Source organism: Poeciliopsis prolifica, unplaced genomic scaffold, assembly GCF_027474105.1.
Source record: "Poeciliopsis prolifica strain line A6 unplaced genomic scaffold, Auburn_PproV2 SCAFFOLD075, whole genome shotgun sequence".
Lineage (NCBI taxonomy): Eukaryota > Metazoa > Chordata > Actinopteri > Cyprinodontiformes > Poeciliidae > Poeciliopsis > Poeciliopsis prolifica.
The window spans coordinates 180287-203780 of record NW_026562450.1 but is presented as its reverse complement, the minus strand read 5'-3'; the positions used below and the strand labels follow the sequence as shown (position 1 = coordinate 203780).

Sequence of the window (23494 nt, the reverse complement as noted above, 5' to 3'; positions counted from 1 at the left end):
AGTTTCTGTTTATATCACATGTCTGTGGTGCATTTCTGTCCAAAAGAAAAATATATAAAACTTCAGATATTTCACAATGAGATTTTAACATACATGGAAAAACCTTATGAAAGCCTTACTTTATGGCAGAAAGTACGATGGCCACCGTAAGAAATGCTTGCAGTATTCAACTATGCCATATTTACTGATCAGCACAGTAAGGAGACCCCATGTCCTCAAGGGCCTCCATACATTTATACTATGCATATTAATAAATTTAACAAATTTAATCACATTTCATGTTTCTGTTCAAAAAGCAAATGACACATTTTACTTACTGGAGCAGATGTTTACAAAGCAGAACAGTCAGAGAAAGAAGCTGCTGAGTTTTGAAGGAGAAACTTTTAACACCCATCCACTGCACATGTTTCCACTTAATTCAAGAATCACTGGATTGCTACGGGTTGTTTACAGTATCTTCAGATATGATGAAATATAAATAATGTTTAAAATGCTGGGACAAGTGAAAACACACTGAATTATAACCTGCCTTGTACAGTGATGTTGACTGCATTGCTGAATTCTCCTGATCCAGACTCACACCAGTAAACTCCACTGTGATCCTCCAGTCTGTTAATGGTACATGAGGATCCAGACATCATCTCCCAGTTGAAGCACTGAACATATGATGGACTGGTTGATTCTGTAAACCTCTTCACTCTCCACTTGGTGTCATTCCCACTGCAGTTCAGTGTGACAGACTGATCAATGAAATGTTGAACTCTGTCAGGACTCACTGAGAGAGAAGCTGCTGGATGAGAGTCTGAAAAAAACACACAGAATAGTGTAAAATTTCTCCTGGCAGTTGTGTTGAGAAAATGTGAAAAACAATGTTCATTGAGCTGTGATTGTAAAATACGCTGTAAAATGATTAGTGGTTAACAGACATTATAGTAGGGAAGTAAAACCAAAGACACCAAAAACAACAACAAAAAATACAGAAAGAAGATATGAGTAACATGAAATAAATGTTGATCTGATTAAATTTGTTGATATAATTATTTTAAGTGAGAAAAGAGTCCATTACATAAGCTTTGCTAAGTATGAATAACAGCAAACTGCCACAATGATAATCTGCTACTTTATTTATTTATGAAAGCTAAGGAGGAGGAACACAATAGATTATTCAAAACGTTAATTAGAAACCTGAGCTCATCAACAATGCAAATTGTGGAATAAAAATCCAAAATGAAAGAACAGAAACAAACTGACCTGCAGACCAAACAAACTTTACTTCACTGTCACGAGTGTAAAACTTTGGTTCTCCTCTTCCTGCTCTGCACTGATATCCTGCTGTTGAGTCGGTCCATTAATGATGAAGGAGTTCTGCTCAGTCCCAGTGATGCTGCCAGGAAGCAGTTCATAGCTGTAGGAACTGCTGATTGGGTTTGGAACAGCTTTATACCAGAAGAACCTCCATCCTGCTGATTGAAGCTCCAAACCCTCACAGCTCAGAGTCACTGAGGCTCCAGGATTCGGCCATGATGGAGACACAGAGAGGACAGGCTGAGGGCGAGACGCTGGAGAGAGAGGAGGTATAAACATACTTACACACATGTAGAAATATTTTATTACATATTAAGATTTTATTTACTAATGTCTGAAACCAAATCTCTTGTTTTAAGTTAGTTAGAATTAACAAAACTATTTCTATTTGCTAAATGCCAGAAGACTTAGTGAAAATATCTTTTGAAGGATTTTTTTGCAGCTTTTGACATTTAAGTCATTTCAAACAAGGAAGCAGTGAGTTTCAGGTCCGCCTTCAATTAACTTGAATGTTAATTGAAGTGAGAAAAGAGTCCATTACATAAGCTTTGCTAAGTATGAATAACAGCAAACTGCCACAATGATAATCTGCTACTTTATTTATTTATGAAAGCTAAGGAAACTATCAATTAATTAGGTTAACTAATTAATTGATAGTTAACCTATCAAAAGTTGAGGAAGGAAACCCAAAAGATTTGACTCAAGTCAGATAGCTTAAAGAAAAAAAGGTAAATACATTTCTTAATTCAGAGAAAGCTACAAAAAAATCTCAAAAATGCTCAGTACGCTTTTTTTAATCTCATTTTAGCAAATAGAAATAATTTGGTCGTTCTGGTTGAACTAAAATAAGAAAATGTTGTTTGATTTACTTCATACACTGAGAAAACAATTTTAATAACTTTTGATCCAGTGTATGTGAATATCTGTCTAATAACTCTCATTATAACTAACAAAATAAAATGATCACTGGTAAAGAACAATAAAGCAAAACAAAGCAGTATTAGACATATAATATGCACTTCCTATAAATTACTGGCTTACAGCCAGAATGTTGCACTGTTTGCATCATATAATCACATTTGTGACAGTTTTTCCATCAAACAGACATAAGTTGCTGCAGTAAATCCTCTGTCAATATCAACATAGAAATTTATTGTCTGGTTTAAATATCAACATGAACAGGAGCAAATTTTCTGCTTTCAGGCTTCATTAGATGGAGTTACAGATGATGATCGTTGCACTGGAGTCATAATACTTTTAACACCACTGATGAACAAAGAAGCACTAAAGATGTTTCATGTCACAATAAAGACAAGTTTACCTGTTTTCTCAATAGTGACCTTTCCGCTGGTTTCAGTGTAGAAAACTGGATCTCCTCTTCCTCCTCTGCAGCCGTACTCTCCTCCCTCTGAGATGAAGAGGACTCCGTCTGATTCACTGGTTCTGATGGACTGAGCTGCAGAAGAATCTGACTCCAGTTTGAACCAGTCAAACTTCCAGCCAACTCCAATGTCAATAAGGCAGGTCAGTGTTACACTGCCCCCTGCTGGTATGATGTTATTACTTGCTGTTAGTGAGGCTTTGGGTCGATTTGCTGGTTGAAACAGAAAACAAGACAAACTTTAGAAAGTGTCTTGTTTGAGGAAACAATCTGTTCAGATCAATTTTAACTTCTGAGTCACTTATGCTGTTTGATGTTTCATGCTTCCTGGCCAGGTTATTGTTAAAAATTAGAATTCAGTCCTAATCAATTTACCTGATTAAAAAGAAATATTTTAAACTAATCTTTCAAAAACCAGTATTTGGAAGAGTGACTAGAATCAACTGAACTTCACTTCCATTTCTAAAACTACAGACAGAGTACAAATCTAAAACAACACAGAAAAGCAACAATCAGAACTTCTCCTTCTGTTCTCTGATTGGCCCAATAGAAATTCTACTGGAGAAAATCCAAGTCAATGGAGAAAGCCCAGACAGAGCACTGAAGAGAGATTAGAACTGAGTGTTGCTGCATAAGAAAGCAAAGGCCAGGCTCACATAAAGTAGCCTGAACCTGTTATAAAATACCAAATTATTTCTGATTTACCATTTAACATGAGAACTAATGCAGATGTGAGGAGTTTTGCATCCAAAAATGTTGTCTGGTGTTCTAGGATTGTGAGAATGAGGATGTTTCTGTCAGACTTACATTTCACTGTCAGTTGAAAGGAACGACTCCAGCCTGAGTTCTGATCTCCTTTACTAGCCATACAATAGTAACTCCCACTGTCAGACTCAGAGACGCTGTTGATCCTGTATTCATTGGATGTTGGAGAGTTTCTATTGGCTGGACTCCATTGATACGTCCACTGAGTTCCTTCATCGTCCTCCATCTCACATCTCAGAGTGACCGTCTCTCCTCTGAATACGACAGGCCAGCTGGGATGCCGCTTCACAGTCGGCGCAGACACTAAAATGTATAATATTCAATCAGAAGACAGAAAATTATATTGAGCAAAAAACTGAAAATGCTGAATTCTTATAGCTTATGATTATCAGCCTCATTAAATGATATGAAAATAAAATATTTTATATTTACTAACAAAGAAAAAAAGACATGTTATGTTTTAAGGTGAACCACAAACTGAGCTCAACAAACAGTAATAAAATTTGACCATCAAACATATACATATTTTAAAGCAGATTTCTTTGTTTTATTTCAGAATAGAACTGAACTCACCAATTTTCTGAATGTTGCTTGTTTCTGTATGAAAAACTGGATTTCCTCTTCCTCCTCTGCAGCTGTAGAGACCTCTCTCTGAGACAGAGATAACTCTGAATGGATCTTTGTTTCCTCTGAACCGGGGTGCAAAATATTGTTGATCATTTCTGAACCAATCAAACTTCCAGTCATCAGATTCGTCCACAGAGCAGGTCAGTGTTATGCTGCCCCCTGCTGGTATGATTGTTCTGTGTGCTGTCAGTGTGGCTCTGGGTTATCTGCTGTGGGTTTTAAATAAACAAGAAAGAAAAGAAAATCATATTAGTGACCAATCTTTGCTTGGTGGTTTCTCTGTTTTGGTTGTTGGTGATAATTTATTATCAACATGTGCAATACTTATTAGGAAAAACCACATTATTGCCAGACAAGGGGAAAATACGTCCGTCGCATAAAAGAAACTCACTAAACATTGCAAACATATACAATACAGTCTTGAAAGAAGAAAATATGACAGGAGAAACAGCAATGCATTTGGATTCACAAGGTCCGGTTTCTGAATCAGTCATGTGATTCGGTCCGATTGGGAGGCTTCAAACGTCATCGCCTGTTCTACACCACAAGCCTGGATACAATAACCCTCATTGATTACTCAATACACGCTCTTTAATGCCTCAACACAAAGGCCACATCACTAAATCATATAAGATGACTTACTTCAGGAAAAAATTACTTTATTTTAACACTAAACTGTCTTAAAATGTTGAGTATAGCTTAGTACCACATTAAAGGCTTAACATTGAACTGCAGAGTGACTCTGTAGTGTTTACTTCAGTGAAATGAAACTGTTTTTATTTATCTAACAGAAAGTCTCTTGCTTTTATTTGTTTGTAGTCAGAAATAACAGAAAACCTGGTTTTTATATTAAATCCAAACAATATAAAGTTTCTAAATCAGACTCACGTTTCACTGTCAGTGTGACGCCATCACTCCATTCTGTTTGTTGATGATCTCCTGTAGCCATACAGCTGTAAACTCCCACTGTGATATTCAGAGACGTCATTGATGCTGTATTCACTGGATCTTTTGAATGTTTCTTGTTTTTTCTCCATTCATTTGTCCACTGAGTTCTTCTCCTTCCTTGATCTCACATCTCAGAGTGACTTTCTCTCTCTATATACAACAGACCCACTGGGTTGAAGGATCACAGTCGGCTTGGGAACTATTCAACAAAAACAAAACAGTTTTCATCCGGAAAACAGACAGAAATATCCTGATATTATCTCTAATGTTCACCTGTCTGATACCCACATCAACAATGTTTAAGCAAATATTTTCTGGCTGAATATTTAATAAATCAAAAGTACAATTTTATAGAAACTATTTTAATTTCTGAGCTCATAATCTCCATGATTTTTTTAAATTTATTTTAACAAACATGTTAATTGTGTTTTCTAACTCAAAGACAGCACTTGTCATTTTTGACAGCTGACTGAATATTTATTTCAAAACCTTTACTTAAGAGAACAAGACTACAGAAAACATGTGAAACATTACAAATGAGTATATCCTTCCCTGCATTGTAAAGAAAAAATAACTCTAATAAACTTAAGGTGTTACATTACTATGTAAGAGTCAAATAACAGTAAGAGGAACATTTGAACCCTAAACAGCTTCAAAATGCAACAAATCAACATTTGGAGAGATGCAGCGAAAAGGTTTTAGCGAAGCATCAAATCGAAGATGAATGTAAACTCCAAATGTATCAATTAAAAATGATTAATCTTCACATTAACAGAATCAATATTTCATTTTAAGGCATCATCAAATAGAGGTGCAGTCTTGCAATTACTGTTTTACTATGGTTCCAACATTATGGCGACTAAAACACAACTGATAAACAAATTCTAGATTAAAGAGAGATTTTTATTTCATTACAAAATTAAGAAATAAACTTACCAATTTTCACAACAGAGATTTTATCACTTATTTCAGTTTGAAAACTTGAATATTTTCTTCTTCCTCTGCAGCTGTACTCTCCTCCCGCTGAGACAGAGATAACTCTGTTTGGATCTCTGTTTCCTGTCGCTGCAGAATATTGATCATCATTTCTGAACCAGTCAAACTTCCAGTCATCAGATCCGTCCACAGAGCAGGTCAGTTTTGCTGCCCTCTAGTGGTATGATTCTGTCTGCTGTCAGTGTGGCTCTGGGTTTATATGCTGTTGGATTAAAGAAAAATAAAAGTGACTCAATAATCAAACTATTAATTAATTCATGACATGTTTACTAAACTTAATCATCTTAAAAAGTTGAATGTGTTAATTTCAAATTTACTTTAGTGACATGTAGCTGTTTTTATTTATCTAACAGAAAGTCTCTTGCTTTTATTTTGCTTGTAGTCAGAAATAACAGAAAACCTGGTTTTATATTAAATCCAAACAATATAAAGTTCTAAAATCAGACTCACTCATGTCAGTGTGACGCCATCGCTCCATTCTGTTTGTTGATGAACTCCTGTAGCCATGCAGCTGTAAACTCCACTGTGATATTCATAGACTTTATTGATGCTGTATTCACTGGATCTTATTTGAATGTTTCTATTGTTTGTTCTCCATTCATATGTCCACTGAGTTCCTCCTCCTTCCTTGATCTCACATCTCAGAGTGACTTTCTCTCCTTTATATACAACAGACCCACTGGGTTTTCGGATCACAGTCGGCTTGGAAACTATTCAACAAAAACAAACAGTTTTCAACAGGAAAACAGTCAGAAATATTCTTTGGATTGTTTGCATGTGTGATATGCAGGTAAAGACAGGAAATAAAATAAAATAATATAAAATATAATAATAAAATAAAATAAAACACAATAAAATGAAATAAAATAAAATAAACAGCTAACTGAATGTTTTCTGTTGCTTCAGATGACAAAATCTCAAATATTTAGTCTTAGTTTTACCACACAGAATATTTTTCCAAATTAACTTTGCAGTAAAACACTAATTTATCTTAGCTAAAGTACATCTGGATTAAAATCAAGTAACACAAAGACGAGCACATGAACTCTAAGTTACTTCAAAATCCAGTTGATCAAACCTTTAGTATTAGAAATGGAAAGATGCAGCAAAAAGGGTTTAAACATGAAATTGAAGATATTGAAGATGATTGAAAACTCAAAATGTCTCAATTAAAATTTATTACATAAACAGCAACGTTTCATTTTAAGGCATCATCAAATGGAGTTTCAGTCATATAAAAACTGATTTACTGAAGCTTTTCTCATCATTGGGATTAAAATGTGGCTTCCAAAAAAAGCATCTGATAAACAAATGCTAGATTTAAAGAAAGATTGTTATTTTATTACGACAACATGGTGCTGAACGGTACTCAGACGTTGGAGGACAGGAGGAAGGAAAAAGGTAAGTGATTAGGAGTTGTTCTGAAAGAGGCCAGGTAGAAAGTCGAGTGGGTTCATTTGTGCCGCTCAACAAAGTGCTTTAAACCATAAAAACATCAACCCCTTATGAAACAAGCAACAAACATTACATTTTGTCAAGTGCTATCATCCAAATCATTAATACACATCTGATATGTTGACCAAGGAGCTCAGTGTTTCAGTTTTAGTAGTTTTCCAGAAGATTGTTCCAGATCAAAGGAGCGTAAAAACAGAATGCTGCTTCTTCGAGTTCGGTTCTGGTTCTGGGGGATGCAGAGCAGAACCCGAGCCGGAAGACCATTCACGCCAGAACCACCCCTCTGTTCTCGCTGTTCACTCTTCCTCACAGACGAACACCAAGCTTTCCCGCCCGACAAGACCAATGAACGAGGCCGCCGAGTTTCCCCGAGACCTCTGGCCGCTTTTCAGGACCCTGCAAATGGAATGGACCTGGGAGGACAGCAGGGACGTCCCCAACGCCGTCCGCCTCAAGGTTCCTGGGTTTCAAAGCAAATCGCACAGAGAAGAACACTCGACTCAGAAATGCTACAAAAAACACATATATAAATCCCCAGGTTGAAATGGCTATATTCGTTGGCGTTTTAAAACTAAGCCGATATTTCCATGCAGAGAGAAGAAAATGAGACTCTGGCGACAGAAATCGGCTCCTTCATGGATCATCAGGATGATCTGGGCAATGACACCAACTCGATCAGAAATGTAAGCAGAACTTTTGGTGTCAAAAGTTTCATTGATGCTTTCATTGAATTTTCTTTTTTAATCAAAGTGACCAGAGTACTGATTCAATAAGTTTTTTCTTTGTTGTTTGTTTGCTTATTTAAAGTGTTTTGTGGCCAATTCAGCCCCATAGCAGTTTTTGTGCATGGTCAGTCCTTACAGAGGCTGCAGTCATGATAGCCTCTTAAGAAGATTAAAACTGAAGGTGCTCCATGTTCATAGGTTCTGGTAACTTTAATTTCTTTAAACCAGGGAGCATGATGTGTTTTGGGGAACTTTGAGCCTAATTTGTCTGGGCAAGCAGGTTCTATTATGGCACTTTCTTTACTTTACTTTTTTTAAGTTGTTAATCACAGTTTAAGAAAAGGAGAGCTACTTTCTCCACATAGGGAATGTGAAAAAAGTTGGAGAACTTTTTCAGCTTCATGAAAGAAATCATCTGTTTAGATTTTGTGTGCTCATCTTTTCCTAATATACAAATTTGTTCAATAATCTGAAATTAATTTTGACAAAAAAAAACAACCCAAAAACAAGAGATATTTGCCAAAACAAATGACTGACTAAAAGTTATCAAAATAACTGAAGACATTTAACAGAAGTTCAAGTAACTGGATATTTAAGGTTGGTAATTACATTTACAACAAAGACATTTTACTTTTTCTATAAAAACTGACATGTCAGCCTTTTTTTTTTTTGCCATCAGTTGGACATGGATGACATGAACTGCCTCTGCACTTCAGACCTGAACACCTTTGACTTCACTCTGGAAGACCTGCAGGTAAAAGATGATAGGCACACATTAAGCTGTTTATTTATTGCTACAAAAAAGAATAAGTAGTCAGGAAAGTTTAAAAGTAACTTTTTCCTCTGTCTGTGCTCAAACACCACGGTCTTCTAACTTCATATTTGCTACAAAGTGGCTCAAGGACCATAAACCCGGCATTTAGGAGTCACTTTCACAAAGCCCTGACATTAGTACGATGAAACTTGTGGGCAGAGCTGAAAATGAGTTTCTAAGCAAATCAACCTTTAAATTTGACTCAGTTTCATCTGTTCTTGTCTGGAAGAACGGGTCAAAGTTCCTGCCGTTTATTCCGAGTACTAAAAACGTCTGACCCGAGTCAAAGACGTCAGAATGCAATTCTACATTTGAGCTCCAGGGACATTTTGAAGAAGGTTCAAAGTAATTCTCCAGTTATTATGGCGTTCAACAAATGTAAATAATTTTAGTAATCCTTATTGACCTAACACTGGAAAGGTTCGTCTGATTTAACGACAGACGTTGAGATACAGAAAGCGGCTGCCCAAAGACTGGCTTATGTCCATAAAAAAATGCAACATTTGTTTGTGTTTAAAGACTGAAACGAATAATTCCCAATTCAATAACTCGCCCAAATGCTCAGTACTGGAAAGCATTAGTTTTTTTAAAATTTATTTTTGATTTGCTTTCACATCTTTTTTCAGAGATATGAGTTATTTTAAGCGTCAGCATCAGCAATAGCCTTAGCTTTGTCAGGAAATTAAGTTATGACTTGGATTTAACCCAAATAGCTTAACAAACCTCATGTCTATGGTGCACATCACCTTCCACACTATGTAATATCGGACCACACGTTTTCTGATGTTGAGCCAAGTTGCTATAGCTTTTATATTTTTGAGGACATTTTGAAAAAGTCTACAGCAAGAGCCTATCGACTCAGATAATATCACATTAATGTGCAGAAAAATTTCAGAAAAAACCTTTTAATTAGCTGGCAAAGGCAGTTGGACTATTATCTAATAAAGTAACAAAATAGCTAGTAACTATTTGACCGCTTGAAGTCACTGAAAGATCGGAATATTGAGTTTTCAACCCAAGGCAATTGTTTGTTTGTTTTTTTTTTTGTTTTTTTTTAAATGCAGTGAAAGGACATTTCGGTCTTCACACTACTGATCCTAATGTGCATGTACTATAAAAAGGCTGGGCACACCATGCATACCTTCAAAGGACAGATTAGTTGGACTTTGATTAAATTATTACTTTATACTGCTGTAATTGACACGTCTCTGTCTTTTGTTCCTGTCTGACCAACAGTCGCTTATGGAGGAGAGCTTAGACGAACCTTTAAATGAGAAAAATGCAGAGAAGACGACTCCACCGCAAACTGAAATTGAAAGAATAATCCAGTACCTGCTGTCAGACGCTCCAATCACAGAACACGAGAGGAAATCATACCAAAACAGGCCCGATTTGCCAGCTGAGGAGGGACCCAAGAAGAACCTGCGCAGCTACTCTGCGTTCCAGCGGCCACCCGCAGAAGAACGACTAAGGTACCCGAACATGTCCTTTCCTCTGGAGAGACATTTTGAAGATCTGACCTGTCACAGTTCGAGAGAAGTGAACGACGGCCACAGGAGGAGACGTGGCGAAAGAGATTCGAAGGAACGCTTCCTAAGAACGGAGACGCACAGTCGAGAAACGGCAAGAAAAAGAGGCATTTTCAATGACAGCAAATCAAATTTCTGCAAATCGGACATCAGACTGAGTCACAGGGCGAGGGACCGCACCAACGAACTAGACGGAGACGGTTACCCTTTCAGAGCCGGAGAGAGAGAAACGGCCGATAAATATCTGGAACACAGAAAGTTCACGGACAAGTGGCAGGAGTCTAGAGTGCCACAAGGAAAACCTCTGGATTTTGTCAGAAGGATGGAAATCAGGAGCGAATGGTTATCGAGCAAAGAAGAACCAAGAGACGAGGAGAGGGGGAAGACTTCGAAGGCTGCGAGACAAAAACCTCAAAGCAAAAGAAACGACAGATCGAAGCCAAAGACAACCAAAAGCTCCTCGTCAAAGAAGGCAGTGCGGTGAACGAGTACGAAGGGTTGGGCAAACCTCTGCAACCTCGGAGCCTGATGAAAGGCGAGAGCAAGAGAGACAAAGCGCAAAACAACTCAACCTGCTGAAGGATCAAGAAGAACAAAGGCGGAGGTTTACGAGGCCTACTTTACACCCAATCTGTCCACTATGTCCAAAAGCAACACAAAGGCTGGCAAATGCAGCCAAAAGGCCAAATGTAAGCCAAAGTGTCCCCCCAAAAGGACGAAGAGGTTTCCTTCTGTGAAAATGACTGATGGAAGTCCGGAGCCAGATGGTTTTCTGTATCCAGCATTGAGTGAAGTGCAGAAGCGACAATGCGGTGCGTTCCTGGGGGGCAAACCAAAAAAGCAGGAAGTTTCACAAAGGAGAGGAAATGGGTTAAAAATCGAGCCCGAAGCGATCAAAGAAGAAGCATATGAGGATGAGGAGGAAGAAGAAGAATCAGAAGAAGAAGAAGAACAACAAGAAGAAGCAGAGCTCACGAGTGCAGCGAAGAGATGCCAGGAGAGAAGCAGTACCCCGAAAAAGAGAAAGGGGGCGCCACAGAAACTCCGGAAACACTATGTTCCAGTCCGGTGAAAAAGTGTCGGGACTCTGAGCAGAGAGGGCCCAAAATCAGAATAAAAAGGGAAAGAGGGACTTTAAGAGCAACCTGGCTACATATAGAGTGACAAATACCCCCCCGCCACCCCCCAAAACAAGCATGTTTAAAACACATCAGTTTATTCCTGAAATAAACTAACGCTTACAAAAAGAAAACAAGCTTTAAGAATCACTTACAATAAATTTACAGTGTTGAGTTATTTTGGCACACACACCACTGTCCCTCACAGAGAAATCACCTTTTTTTATACAAATAATTTTACCGCTGTCAGCGGTAAAATTAACCTCCGGTGACACACAAGAATTTATTGAAAGATAAAAAAAAACAAAACACAAGTAAACATACGGTCCCTCAGTGCCGCTGTGGAGGAACGCTCCCCCTTCTCTTTGGGCGTTTCCACGTTTGTGCAATTGATGCTCGACTTAAAAATATCATAAAACGTATAAAAATAGAAGTCTTTGGGTTTGATTGGTTCCGACGTGATCGGGGAGTGGGGGGGGGGCGGACCACGAGATGAGAACCAGCAGTAACTAAACACTCATTCAAACTTCTTGTTGTGTTGTAGAAACCCGTTGTTGTTCACAGCTTTCCCATTGGCCGCTGCAGCGGCGGGCGGCGGCGGGGGCCCAGCCTCCTCGCCCTGCAGGTACTCGTTCACCACTTTTGAAAAGGTCGGGTCGGTCGTCAGCACTCGCAGCAGGCTTTCTGTTAAACATTTAGACACTTTGGTTTTAGTAAAAGGTTGTGTTTGATCAACAAAAAAATAAAAAATAACAACAGTGTGAATGCGCACCTTCAGTAAGCTTCCCCTGACTGGAGGCCTCGGTATACAGAGCATCAGTGTTGTGCTGTGGAATGCCAAGCAGCGCCCCATGAGGTCTGAGAGCTCCTCTGCATGTAAGCTGCCTTTTGATTCCTGGTCAAACAGCTGGAAGGTAGGAGAACAAAGGAGAGCATTAAACAGGTAAAAAGTAAGGCTTTTTTAATGACACCTTTAGTAATCTTTAAGTCCAATCAAGACTCAAACAACAAGAATAGTGGCAACTGAGACATTTTAAGGCCTACATTTCAGATATATGAATTTAAGAATCCGGGACATCCTGATTAAAATGTACATTTCTAAGAATGTGTCGCGCTCAAATTTAAGACCCATAACTTCTGCTGAACAAGCAAGAGACTTACTGTAAAAGCACAGTGAAGCAGGGCCTTGAAGTTTGTGATGTTACCAAGAGCTGAGATGCTGAAGTAAAGCTGTCTGAGGTCCACCGTTTCATCCTGACGGCAAACACAAAGACAGAGCCCACACGCGTCAACAAATGTTTCATCTGAAACGTTATTCTTCAGATTTGCTTTTTTTTTATTTACTGAAATGAAAAGCATTCACAGATTACTGACTAATATACTCTGAAAACAGAGCAAATTTCTTACTTTGCCACACCTTCAAGGGCCGTGATTGTTTCAATGATTGTTTAAAGGAAAGGCTGAAAAGCTTCATTGAGACAAGTTTCAAAATCTTTTAAAACGTTTGGTTAGGGCTGAAACGATTAATCGGATTAATCATGATGAATCGATTATTGGAATAATCGTCAATTAATTTAATGACCAATTAATTGTTGCAGACACACACAAACACACACAAAAAGGCCATTTCTTAAATAAAAAACCCAAAACAACACCAACATTCAGAGCAGTGATTAAGCCAAATTTGTACAGAAAAGAGATACATTTCATTGAGTTTCACCCAAAACTCAAACAAAAGATGTTTTCTTGGAATAAAACAAAACATGTTTTTGCTTCATTCAGACCCAAACAACTGACTTCACCTTTGAGTATAAGCCACAGATGGAGACAGCCGTTTGGTGATCCTTCAGGGAGAGAATAGAAGAGAGTTCGTCTGCACTGGCCTTTGACCCCTGAGCTCCAGACCGACATCTGTCAATCATTTTGTCCAGAGCCGCTTTGATTTCACAAGCTTCCAGTCTGAGAGACAGAAAGATGCGAAAAGGAAGACAATGGTTAGATTAAATAACATCAAGCAGCTTTGGTTCAGAGATTTAAAAACCACGAGAAGAGTTCTTACCCATTTTTATGCAGAAGAGACAATGTTTCCCTGCCAGGAGGTTCCAGCGGTAGAGACAGGCCACCCAGTTTGCTCACAGGGACCGTGCCCTCCATCACATGGTCTGTGGCTGGGACTCCTAAGGCCCTGTAGAGCAGCGAAGAACCGTTAGAAAGCGGACCAGGTTTAGTCCGAAACTAAGGCGTATCTTTACTGCTAATCAAAAACAATTTAAAGCTTGAATAAGGCTCAGCTGCTACAACTGGTGGCAGAAATCTGCAAGTGTTTCTCAAAGCCAAGTGATGTAATAAAACCTGTTTTTCCTGTTCTTAAATATCACTGCTGTGTTATTAATATGGTCGACAGTGCCTCATGACCTTCTTGTGTCTAGGCCTGTCAATTTTGCTGGACGATTAATTGTCCCAGGAATAATTGCGATAAGCGATAATATTGTGGCTTTGATACCAGTTTCAAGTCATATATTGATAACGGCATCATAATGCTAGTTCACGTTTGCAAATTTTGTGAAGAATTCTTAACACTGGAACTGGAAGATATTTTAAATACCCCAAATTAGAGATTCACAATATATCGGCACTAACGTCATTTTCTAACATATTGGTATCGACTGAGTCAATATGAATAACCGATATTTATTTCTAACTTGATGCCGTTCGTTTCTCGTTGGGATTTTTTTCTCTAAAGGCGTCAAAACAGTTTAAGCATGTCAAAAATATAGGTAAATATTGGTCATTGGCCAAAATATGGACATCAATACTGGCCCAAATTTTTATATATCGGTGAAATAAAATCAAAAATAAAATACGACAACCAAAACCAATGAATAAAACCTACTTACATCCAAAATCATAAATATATCTGATTGAGATTACTCTGTAAACAAAATTGCCCTTCAAAAGATATTTTGAAATGATCAAACTCATTTTAATTTATCATGCGAGTCATTGATTAGTTGTTTAGTTGATTAGTGGCTTATTGCGACAGGCGTGGTCGTCTCATTACTTGGCCATGAGTCTCTGAACATTGTCAGCGTACAGGCTGGCGTCATTCTTCTCCTCGTGAGTCGGGTTATAAACAGGCAGGTACTGGAGAACAACAAAACATATCATTTACTCACAGTTTTAGTTTTTTTTTTTGTTATAAAAACACCTTAATTGAGAGGTAAAACATTTTAAAGAAAAAAAAAAAAGCTGGGTAAATACAGCTTCATATCTGCTGCACCTCTTAGAGCAGCCAACTCCCTGAGTACACATATTTATGACTTTATGGTAAGGAAACAGGGTGGGGAGGGGGCCATATGATTCTTACCTCAACAGTCATGTTTGTATAAAACTGTGAAGCAGTGTGCCAGAGAGTCTGGGTCCTAAAAAAACAAAGACAAAATGATGAAATGACACAATTGTGAGAATGCATGGTGTGATAATTATGCTATGGAAGTTTAAGAAAATAGTTTAAATAAATACTGCCAGATTGAATGTGCTTAATTCATCAAAATACAATCCTTAGTATGGAAAACATGAACTCTAATGCAACTTCTTGAGATTTACCCGTCACGTCTTCAAAAACTTAAACATTTCCAACAAGATGTCAAAATGATTTTTTTCTCCTCACACTTTCTTCCACACTTGAATACACTTGTACATAAAGCAACCAAAACATTTTTTTCCTCATTTCTGCCTCTCAGATTGATCAGTTTCTAAAGGGCCATTTTAATAGAACAATGACCTTCAAGTATTAGCAGAACAATTTTGTTATTGTTGGTTTCAGCTGAGGTTCTGTTAATAACACTCTTAATCAGGTGTAAATTCAAATGAGTTGGTCCAAAAGGCTGAAGCTAATAGCTAGTCTGCGAGCAGCCAAGGTAACGGCAGCGAGCTGCAGTTTGAAAGTCAAATACAGTCTTAATAATGTCCTCGCAATTTATGCAAATGCTAATTTATGGCCTTTATGAAGTGGATGCAAACTTACATAGAAGCTGATATGGAGGCTGTGAGTCACAAGTTATCCGTGTCAAATGCAAACTAATATTATAATATTTAAAATGTTTATAGCAAGCAAAGCAAAGCTGCACTCAAACACTGGCATTGTTTGCTTTATTCTTCCGACAGGCAACACTTTTTAGGCCAGTTGTGATATGCGTTTCATATGGGAAGCTTATTGCTCCAACCTGCATTTCCTGTACGTTGTTACTTGCTTTACTGCAAACAAAACTCAATTTAAATTTGATTGGTGTTTAAAGGTTTATCAAATAGCATTTGAGTAAACTAATGAGACCCTTTGAGACTACATTTGGCAGGCCACTTTGGTCTCAATCCCTCACAAAATTAGCCGTTAGCTTTCAGGTCCAGCTAATATGGATTTATACTAACATACGATGTTACGCTAAACTACGCTATTCGCTATGGACCTCCTTTTGACCAGTGTGTAATCACCTGGAACTGCTTTTCATCTTTATCCCCATTGACAAATGTCATACAGATACATTTATTAATGTTCATATTGATGAACTTTGCTGTCATCAAGAGGTCAGAGCGTGAATAACATCAGATTTTGGTTTTACGCTGTATTTTACGTAACGAGAATAGAATAAGCTACAATATAATTGATAAAAACAGTACTACCAACTATAGTCTTACTTAACTAAAGTGATGCAAAGCATAACCTCTGATTTAGCTGATTAAATGATCAGACATTATGAATGTTTGTCGCTTATCAGACCAATCTAATGTACTTTTATACGCTTGTGTTGCATATTTACCTCCTTTTAATCAAACCCATACAGGCTTAATTCACTGCAACGCAACACAAGCATGAGAAGACACAAAATAAGCTAGTTTAAAGAACTCACCATGACGCCCCTTTATACGTCCATCGAACGGTGTCCTGAGGAAGAGCCATAAAAACACAGATCAAACAGTGTAAGCTGGACAAAAACGGCTTTATCTCAGACCAGGTTTCTTTTATGCCTCCCATTTCCCCATGTAAAACACAGTGTGCAAACACTGAACTAAACAGTGTTTGCAGTCATCTTTAGAAACAAACAGTCAAAAATGCCAGCTGGCAGAGACCAGCTGCCAAACGACATAAGGCTTACATTGTACACATGTGCAAATGCAAATTCACACATGTGCATTTATGATGCAATACCAAAAAACAACAAGAACAGTAAAAATAGAGTAGAGGCAAACCTCACTTTCTACAGCTCTCTAAATTTATGGTCAGAGCCACCAACAGCCAGCGACTGATCCGACTCATGGTTCAACACTGGGTCATTTGCATGACCAACGCAGGCCTTTCATGACATCTTGGTGTCCGGTACATGAACAACACTCAGCATTTTTCGGTACACAAACATTTGTATTCATGTGGCTGAAGCTAACCACTTCCTGTGGAGTTTCCACACCTGGATTAGGGATCAAAAACTTGCAAAACTTGTTACATTTTCAGCTGATCCAGTTAGCTTTCACACTTCCGTGTGTCAAATGATCCCAACACTTTGAAAAACCTGTCCTCCCTCTTTCCCCTCACCTGTGGTGCTGCTGCTGTGCCAAGAACGGCTTTAGGGAACAAAACAAAAACCTCTGAAGAAGGTAACCGTGTGACGAACTCATTGCTGGTTTACTCCAGTTTGATTATCATAGTTTAGACTTTATAAGGATTGCGACACAGACTGACCAGGCCAAACAATGCAATGGTGCCAACAACAAACAGTCAACAGAAACCACGACCACCCCGCGCAGCTGCTTCCTCATCCAGCGCATTCATACATGGTGACGGTCACGCACACATCGACACACCCACCAGCCAAGGATCGAAGCTACGTGCTCCTGTCACATCAGTAATGACTTATTTTATTCATTTGGCTCTTACCGAAGGCGTGAGCGGAATTTCCTTGTTTGTGAAATGTTAACAAAAAGGGAGAGGCATCAGATTTCAGCGGCTGTAGGATTTCTGTTTTGTTTTGGTGAAGTACCACAAGACGTTTCTCTCACAAAGACTCTTGTGTTTGTTTCAGATATATTTACCCAGAATACCATGCGTTGTGGTACGTTTCCTCCTTTTGGAGTCGTCCAGCGTTACATGTGCATTCGAACCGCACCAGAGTTCGAGTCAACCAAACAGAGACCAAGATTTTTAGGCAGAGTGGGGTTTGCTTTTTTGGTCTACGTCAGAATTTGATGATGCACTTTGACCTCCTCAAATGAACCAGACTTTCTCGGCAAATAAACCAGAGTTTGATGCAAAGCGGACTAAACAGGTGAATGGAAAGTGTGCTGGAAGCGATGAAAATTAAGAATTGGAGGATTTACATCCAACAGGGACGTGAAATGCAATCCGTGTCAAATGCAAACTAATATTATAACAAACGGTCAACAGTTTATTGTACTCACCACTTTGTTTGGGTAGCGCAGAAGAACTGGTTGGACAGGGACTCCAGCGAGAAAGGCACCTGACAGCAGGAGACAAAGAAAAATGTCTTGGGAAAGACGAGCAGCAAAAAAAAAATGAAACCACTCTGATCGTTGAGCAGTTCCTGCATGATTCGTGCAAACAGACTGGTTTCAGTGAACCAGGCGGGACGGTCTTGCTCAGGATGTTTGTGGCGTTGTTCTCACCGCAGACACCTACCAGGCTTGAACTTGATGAGCGCTTGGCCATTAGTCGTGGTTCCCTCTGGAAACATGAGCATCTGGAAAGTGAAAAGTTGCTTCATTTATGAATTCAATCAAGTGATAGCAAGTCAACGGCATTCAAAGAATGACCTGAACAAAATTCACAACCTATTTTGAGCCACAAAACAAAAACAAAAAAACGGTAGTTAAGAAGTGATGCCAAACATCAAAAATAATTCTATTAAACCAGCAGATGGAACAAAATAAATCAAGCTAGGATTTTTCATACTATATATTTTTTTTAAGTTACTGTATAATTCTGACTCAAAATGTTTTTTCAGCAGAGGAAGAAATAACTAGGACTGAAACAATTAATCAGATTAATCGTGATGAATCAATTACTGATATCGTCAACTAATTTAATAATTGGTTAATCATTAATTGGAACATGCAGCCTTATAAGAGGCCATTTGATGATTAAAAAAGACCCACAGCAGCTGTAATTAAGCTAAAACTACAAAATATATACACTTTGCAATTTAACTGAAAAAAAGTATTATTGTTTGTTCTATGCAGAACAGAGGTGGCAATTTAATTTCCCCCATTTCAAATTTTGTAAAAAAAAACAAAAAACAATATAAATAATAATTAATAATAAAAAAATATTTCCCATTAATCACCTTTTCTATCAAGTCATTAATCCGTTAATCGAAATAATCAACAAATCACTGTACTGATAAGTCAAAACTCATCTTTTCACATTACTGAGAATATTTTCTAGCATCCTCTGCTATATATTATCAGGCGTTCACTAGGAATTGAATTATTTGTTTATTTGCTTCTTTTGGTGCCTTTTTAATTTTACATTAAAAGGCTTGAGTGAAAAATCTGAAGACTGGGCCAAATGTTTTAATCGATTAGTCATCAGAATAATCGAGGACTAACACAGTAGAAAGTCGCAGCCCCACAAACACCGATAGTGTGATGCTGAAGCAGACGAGGGCTCTCCGACAGACGACCACCTGACCTCATACCTGGGGCCAGTAGCCTTTAGAGGTCAGCCTCTCGACGACCTTCTCAACGGCCTCCTTTCTCGACTCCGGATCTTTCCTGCTCACGAGCACAGACTGGTTGAACTCCAGCAGAGCTGAAACACATATCCACAGGTAGTGTCATCATTTTACACTGCATCAAATCAGAGCAAAAACTGTAAAAAAACAAAACAAAAAAACTTTAGGATTTTATTGTGTAGTTACTCCCGAAGGAAACGAGGCAGGAAGTGCAAGAGCAGCAGATTGGACGTCGATCGAAGAAGGCACTTGTTTACCTTTAAGCTTCCTTGCATATTTCTGGCTTCCTTTCACTGTGCGTCTCCAAATAGCTCTCTGGTTTGCGAGAGTTTAGTGGAAGGATTTTCAGCACCGTGCGTTCTGAATGCGAACTGGGCGATCCCGAGTGTACAGAAGATGAATCGACCCCTCAGTCCTGCCTGCCAAAGTCAATCTGACCATTTCATCCAGATTCTCACATCAAACTAAGCAGTGCTCCCATCTTGTTCCTCTTGGTCATCATGAAACTGCAATTCCTGTCCTGTTGCATCATTTACCTACAGCGTGCAGTTGTTATCTTCAATGTGCTAAATAAAAGTGCCCAGGAAAACAGATTGAACTGCTGATTTTAAAGCGTATACTCTATGTATGCGTTCGTTTTTTCTTCTCTGAAAAGTCGACAGACGTCGAATGACGTGGAAGCGCCACCGAGCAGCAGTTTGAAAACTGGAAACTTTTCATTGCGAAAATGTGTGAGGCCCCAACAGTTCACATGGAAATCGAAAGTCCGAAACATGATTATGGACAACAAAACAATGGTTTGATTTGAAGGGAATTGCACTCATTTAGTAGTTCAAGTTTTGAACAGATCTGGGTCAGTTAGCCTCTTTTGCACATTAATACTTAATTACCCCAATTATGTGCAATTAGGTTCAATTATGTTGCGATTTCAGCATGTCTGACTTCCATTCTGCACCATAAAACAAAACACTTTAAAAGCTTTATGTGTCTGTTTTGTGGTTTGTAGGCTATTCAAGTTTATTTTTTAAGAAATAGAGATATGAACAAGTAAAAAAAAAGTTTAAATCTCACATCATTTTTCTGAAAAAAGGTTGAATTTCACCCCATTTCTTTTGGTTCAGATCCTCTTTGGAAACAACGGGACCTTTATGAACTGTGACCCCTGATCACACCGGCCTGGATTATTGTTTGCTGGACGACTGTTTCAAACCTGCTTTGACAAATGATGAACTGATGAATGCGCCAAGTCGGGCGCAGTTCAACCTGCCGTATCTCGGTAACGGCGAAGAGCCGCTCTCCTTAATGGGACGGGCAGAGAAAAAGCCGCGACTTAAATAAATAATAAATGATAAATTGTCAAGTCGACAGAAATGGTTTAACATTAAAAAAAAACAGCCAGATTAGCATTAAAAGTAAACCGTTCAGGAATTCATCTCAATAATGGCCATTAGGGAGCTAACAGGAGTAGATGCACAAATAGTAACGTTTGCATTTGACATTTTAAGCTGAATCTATAAACCCAATTTAATGACATGATTTATGACATTTTTAAACACAGCTGGGTGTTATAAATCTTTCTTCCAAAGTCTGTGTCTCCATTAGCTCTGCCACAGTTTGACATGTAAAAACATCAGAAATGCTGATCAGGATTTTAAAGATTGCTTGAAAACCTTTCTTTTTTCTTTTCTTTCTTTTTTTTTTTTACTACACAAAGATGATTTCTGCATATTAGATTGAGACAAAGTAAAAAATACTGTGATGTTATCCAATGAGTCATTGTGGACGCCGGTGTCCTCATGACAGTTTATGCGTGAAGATATGATTTCCTGTCACACAAATGTATTTTACAATAAATTAAATAATTATTTGCTAGAAGACAGAATGAGCTCTAAACAATAAACCAGTTCTCCACTGAAACCTCGCAATTGTATCGGAGTCATAGAAGTGCAGCCATCTTACCTCCGATGACGGGCAGCTTCATGTTCTCGTACCGCGACACGACGGTCGCCAGCTGGGTCGGGCACAGGACCAGCATGTCCAGGAAGCCGCTGTGGGGCGCCACCACCAGGACCGGCGCCTCCTTCAGGTCGGCCTTGCGACCTTTCACTTTGACCCACAGGAAGCCCAGGGAGAAGAACACGGCTCTGCTCAGGAACAGGACGATGTGGTGGAACAGCCAGCGGCGCCAGCCCGTCACCGGCCGGGCGCGCTCTTCAGGGGAAAGGCCGGCCAGTCTGAGCCGGGCGATGGGCCACATGATGAGGAAGAACAAGGCCGCCAGCGTGACGCGTACGGGGACGAGGACGCTGCCCAGGATGAGCCCCTATAGCCAAGAGAAATAAGGAGGATTTATTCTGCTAGTCATAAAGTAAACATGTATTTGTTCTGATACTTGATATGATAACAGGAATGCAGGTGGCTTTTCTGACTGACTTTGAAAACTTCCACACACGCCCTGCCTAATACATAAAAAATGTAGATAATCCAGTAGATTACAACATGTCATGCTTTGTTAACTGCTCCTTCCAGTGCCCTGCCCTCGCCATATTCCTCTCCCTGTTGTGCAATCCTGTGGCATGTTATCAGTCACACCTGCCTCTGATGGGCCGCTTCATGACTCGGCTATTGTGGGCTGTAAGAACCAGAGGAGCCACTTTGTTTCTATGCGAGATGCTGATGTCGGATTCACAAGTCAGGCAGAAGCTACACAACACCAAGATCTTAGAACACATGTGTCAAACTCAAGGCCGGGGACCAAATTCGGCCCGCCATGGCGTTTTATGTGGCCCTCTACAGTGTAGACTAAACACTAAGTGTGATTAAATATAATATTATCAACATATCAATGCAGTTTTTATCTGTTTACTGCCAATTTTTATCAATCAATCCTTCCAGTTTCTTGAGAATTTAGCTGAAGTATGATTATAGTCCATGATTTATACAGCGATAAATAAACAGTCTCATTATTATTAGTCCCTGAAGGGACTGAAGAAATCTTCAATAATATTATTTAATTTTGAGAATTCATTGACAGATTAACATTATGTGAACAGGTTTATCAACACATTCTGGCACAACCAGCCCTTTAAGAGCCTTCATGATCTTGATTTGGCCCAAAATGAAAATTAGTTTGACACACCTGTCTTAGGAAGTGTAGCTGATAACAATTCAGAATGCTTTTTCACAGTGTTCAGTAAGCACCAGGAGCCCCATTAAGTTTTGAGACAATGACATGAAACATAGTCCTATAAAAATGCACCACATTGTCTCATAAATGTGGTGTTCTGTCTAAAAATGCAAAGAAAGGTATTTTAGAACCTGTACATTCCTCCCCAATTGCATTTCACATATAAAATTTAATGTTATTCATGAACATATTTCATATTTTATTAGCACAAAATATCTCTCTCCCAAGGCTCACCTAATGCAAATCAACTATTTTCATTGCTACCCACTTTTCAACATCGCCTATCATTTTCAGAGGCTGAGCAGAGATGAAAGTTCCCACTAACTGTGAATTGTCTCGTTTTTTCAACATGGACTCACCCTGATCCTCTGCGCCCTGGTCAGCTTCACCTCGAAGATGAAAGGATGTGGGCGCTCGTGCGATGCCGTGCGACAGTCGCCTCTCTCCATGACTACGACCGGCAGCCGACGAGCTCAACTTGAAACGTCTTTAAAAAACAACTAAAGTTAAAGACAAGTTCTTCGTCCCTTTTTTTAAAAAAAAAACTTTTCCCTGTTTGGGAACAAGCCCGAGTTTCCGTCTCGCGCCTTCCTTTGATTTCTAAAAGCTGGAGTCGACGAGGCGCGCGCGCGGCGGGGGGGAAAAAAAAGCGTGACAAGAGCGCGAGAGCGAAGATTGACACCGAGCTTGAAAAACATACCGCTTTCTGTCCTGCGCTCCACAGGAGGCACCACCACGCTGAAGCTCTTCCCATCTTCTGAACTCACCTGTCCCGCCCCTTCCCACACACACGCACGCACACACACACGCACACACACGCACACAGTACGGTACACACCTATTCAAGGTGGTTTTGTTCGGGCGAGTCAGACCGGTCCCCGAAACCGAACGACACTTCGAAA

The 23494-nt window shown here is 39.0% G+C and overlaps 2 protein-coding genes across 2 annotated transcripts; one reads left to right on the top strand and one right to left on the bottom strand.

The window, feature by feature from the left end:
- Positions 1 to 7876: 7876 nt before the first annotated feature.
- On the top strand, positions 7877 to 11739 carry LOC129352394 (uncharacterized). Its single transcript, XM_055021363.1, has 4 exons — positions 7877 to 7933; positions 8071 to 8160; positions 8882 to 8956; positions 10253 to 11739. Exons 1-4 carry the CDS (start codon positions 7880 to 7882, stop codon positions 11027 to 11029), a joined length of 996 nt encoding a protein of 331 aa, XP_054877338.1. The 5' UTR covers positions 7877 to 7879; the 3' UTR covers positions 11030 to 11739.
- Positions 11740 to 12133: 394 nt separating this feature from the next.
- On the bottom strand, positions 12134 to 23338 carry LOC129352387 (lysophospholipid acyltransferase LPCAT4-like). The gene is given in 15 exon segments (XM_055021356.1): positions 12134 to 12347; positions 12436 to 12510; positions 12513 to 12570; positions 12825 to 12917; positions 13466 to 13622; positions 13723 to 13848; positions 14725 to 14807; positions 15031 to 15085; positions 16571 to 16605; positions 18114 to 18172; positions 18352 to 18412; positions 19370 to 19482; positions 21365 to 21728; positions 22952 to 23079; positions 23293 to 23338. Coding segments are annotated over 14 exon segments (1536 nt in total). The 5' UTR covers positions 23042 to 23079; positions 23293 to 23338; the 3' UTR covers positions 12134 to 12180.
- Positions 23339 to 23494: the final 156 nt, after the last annotated feature.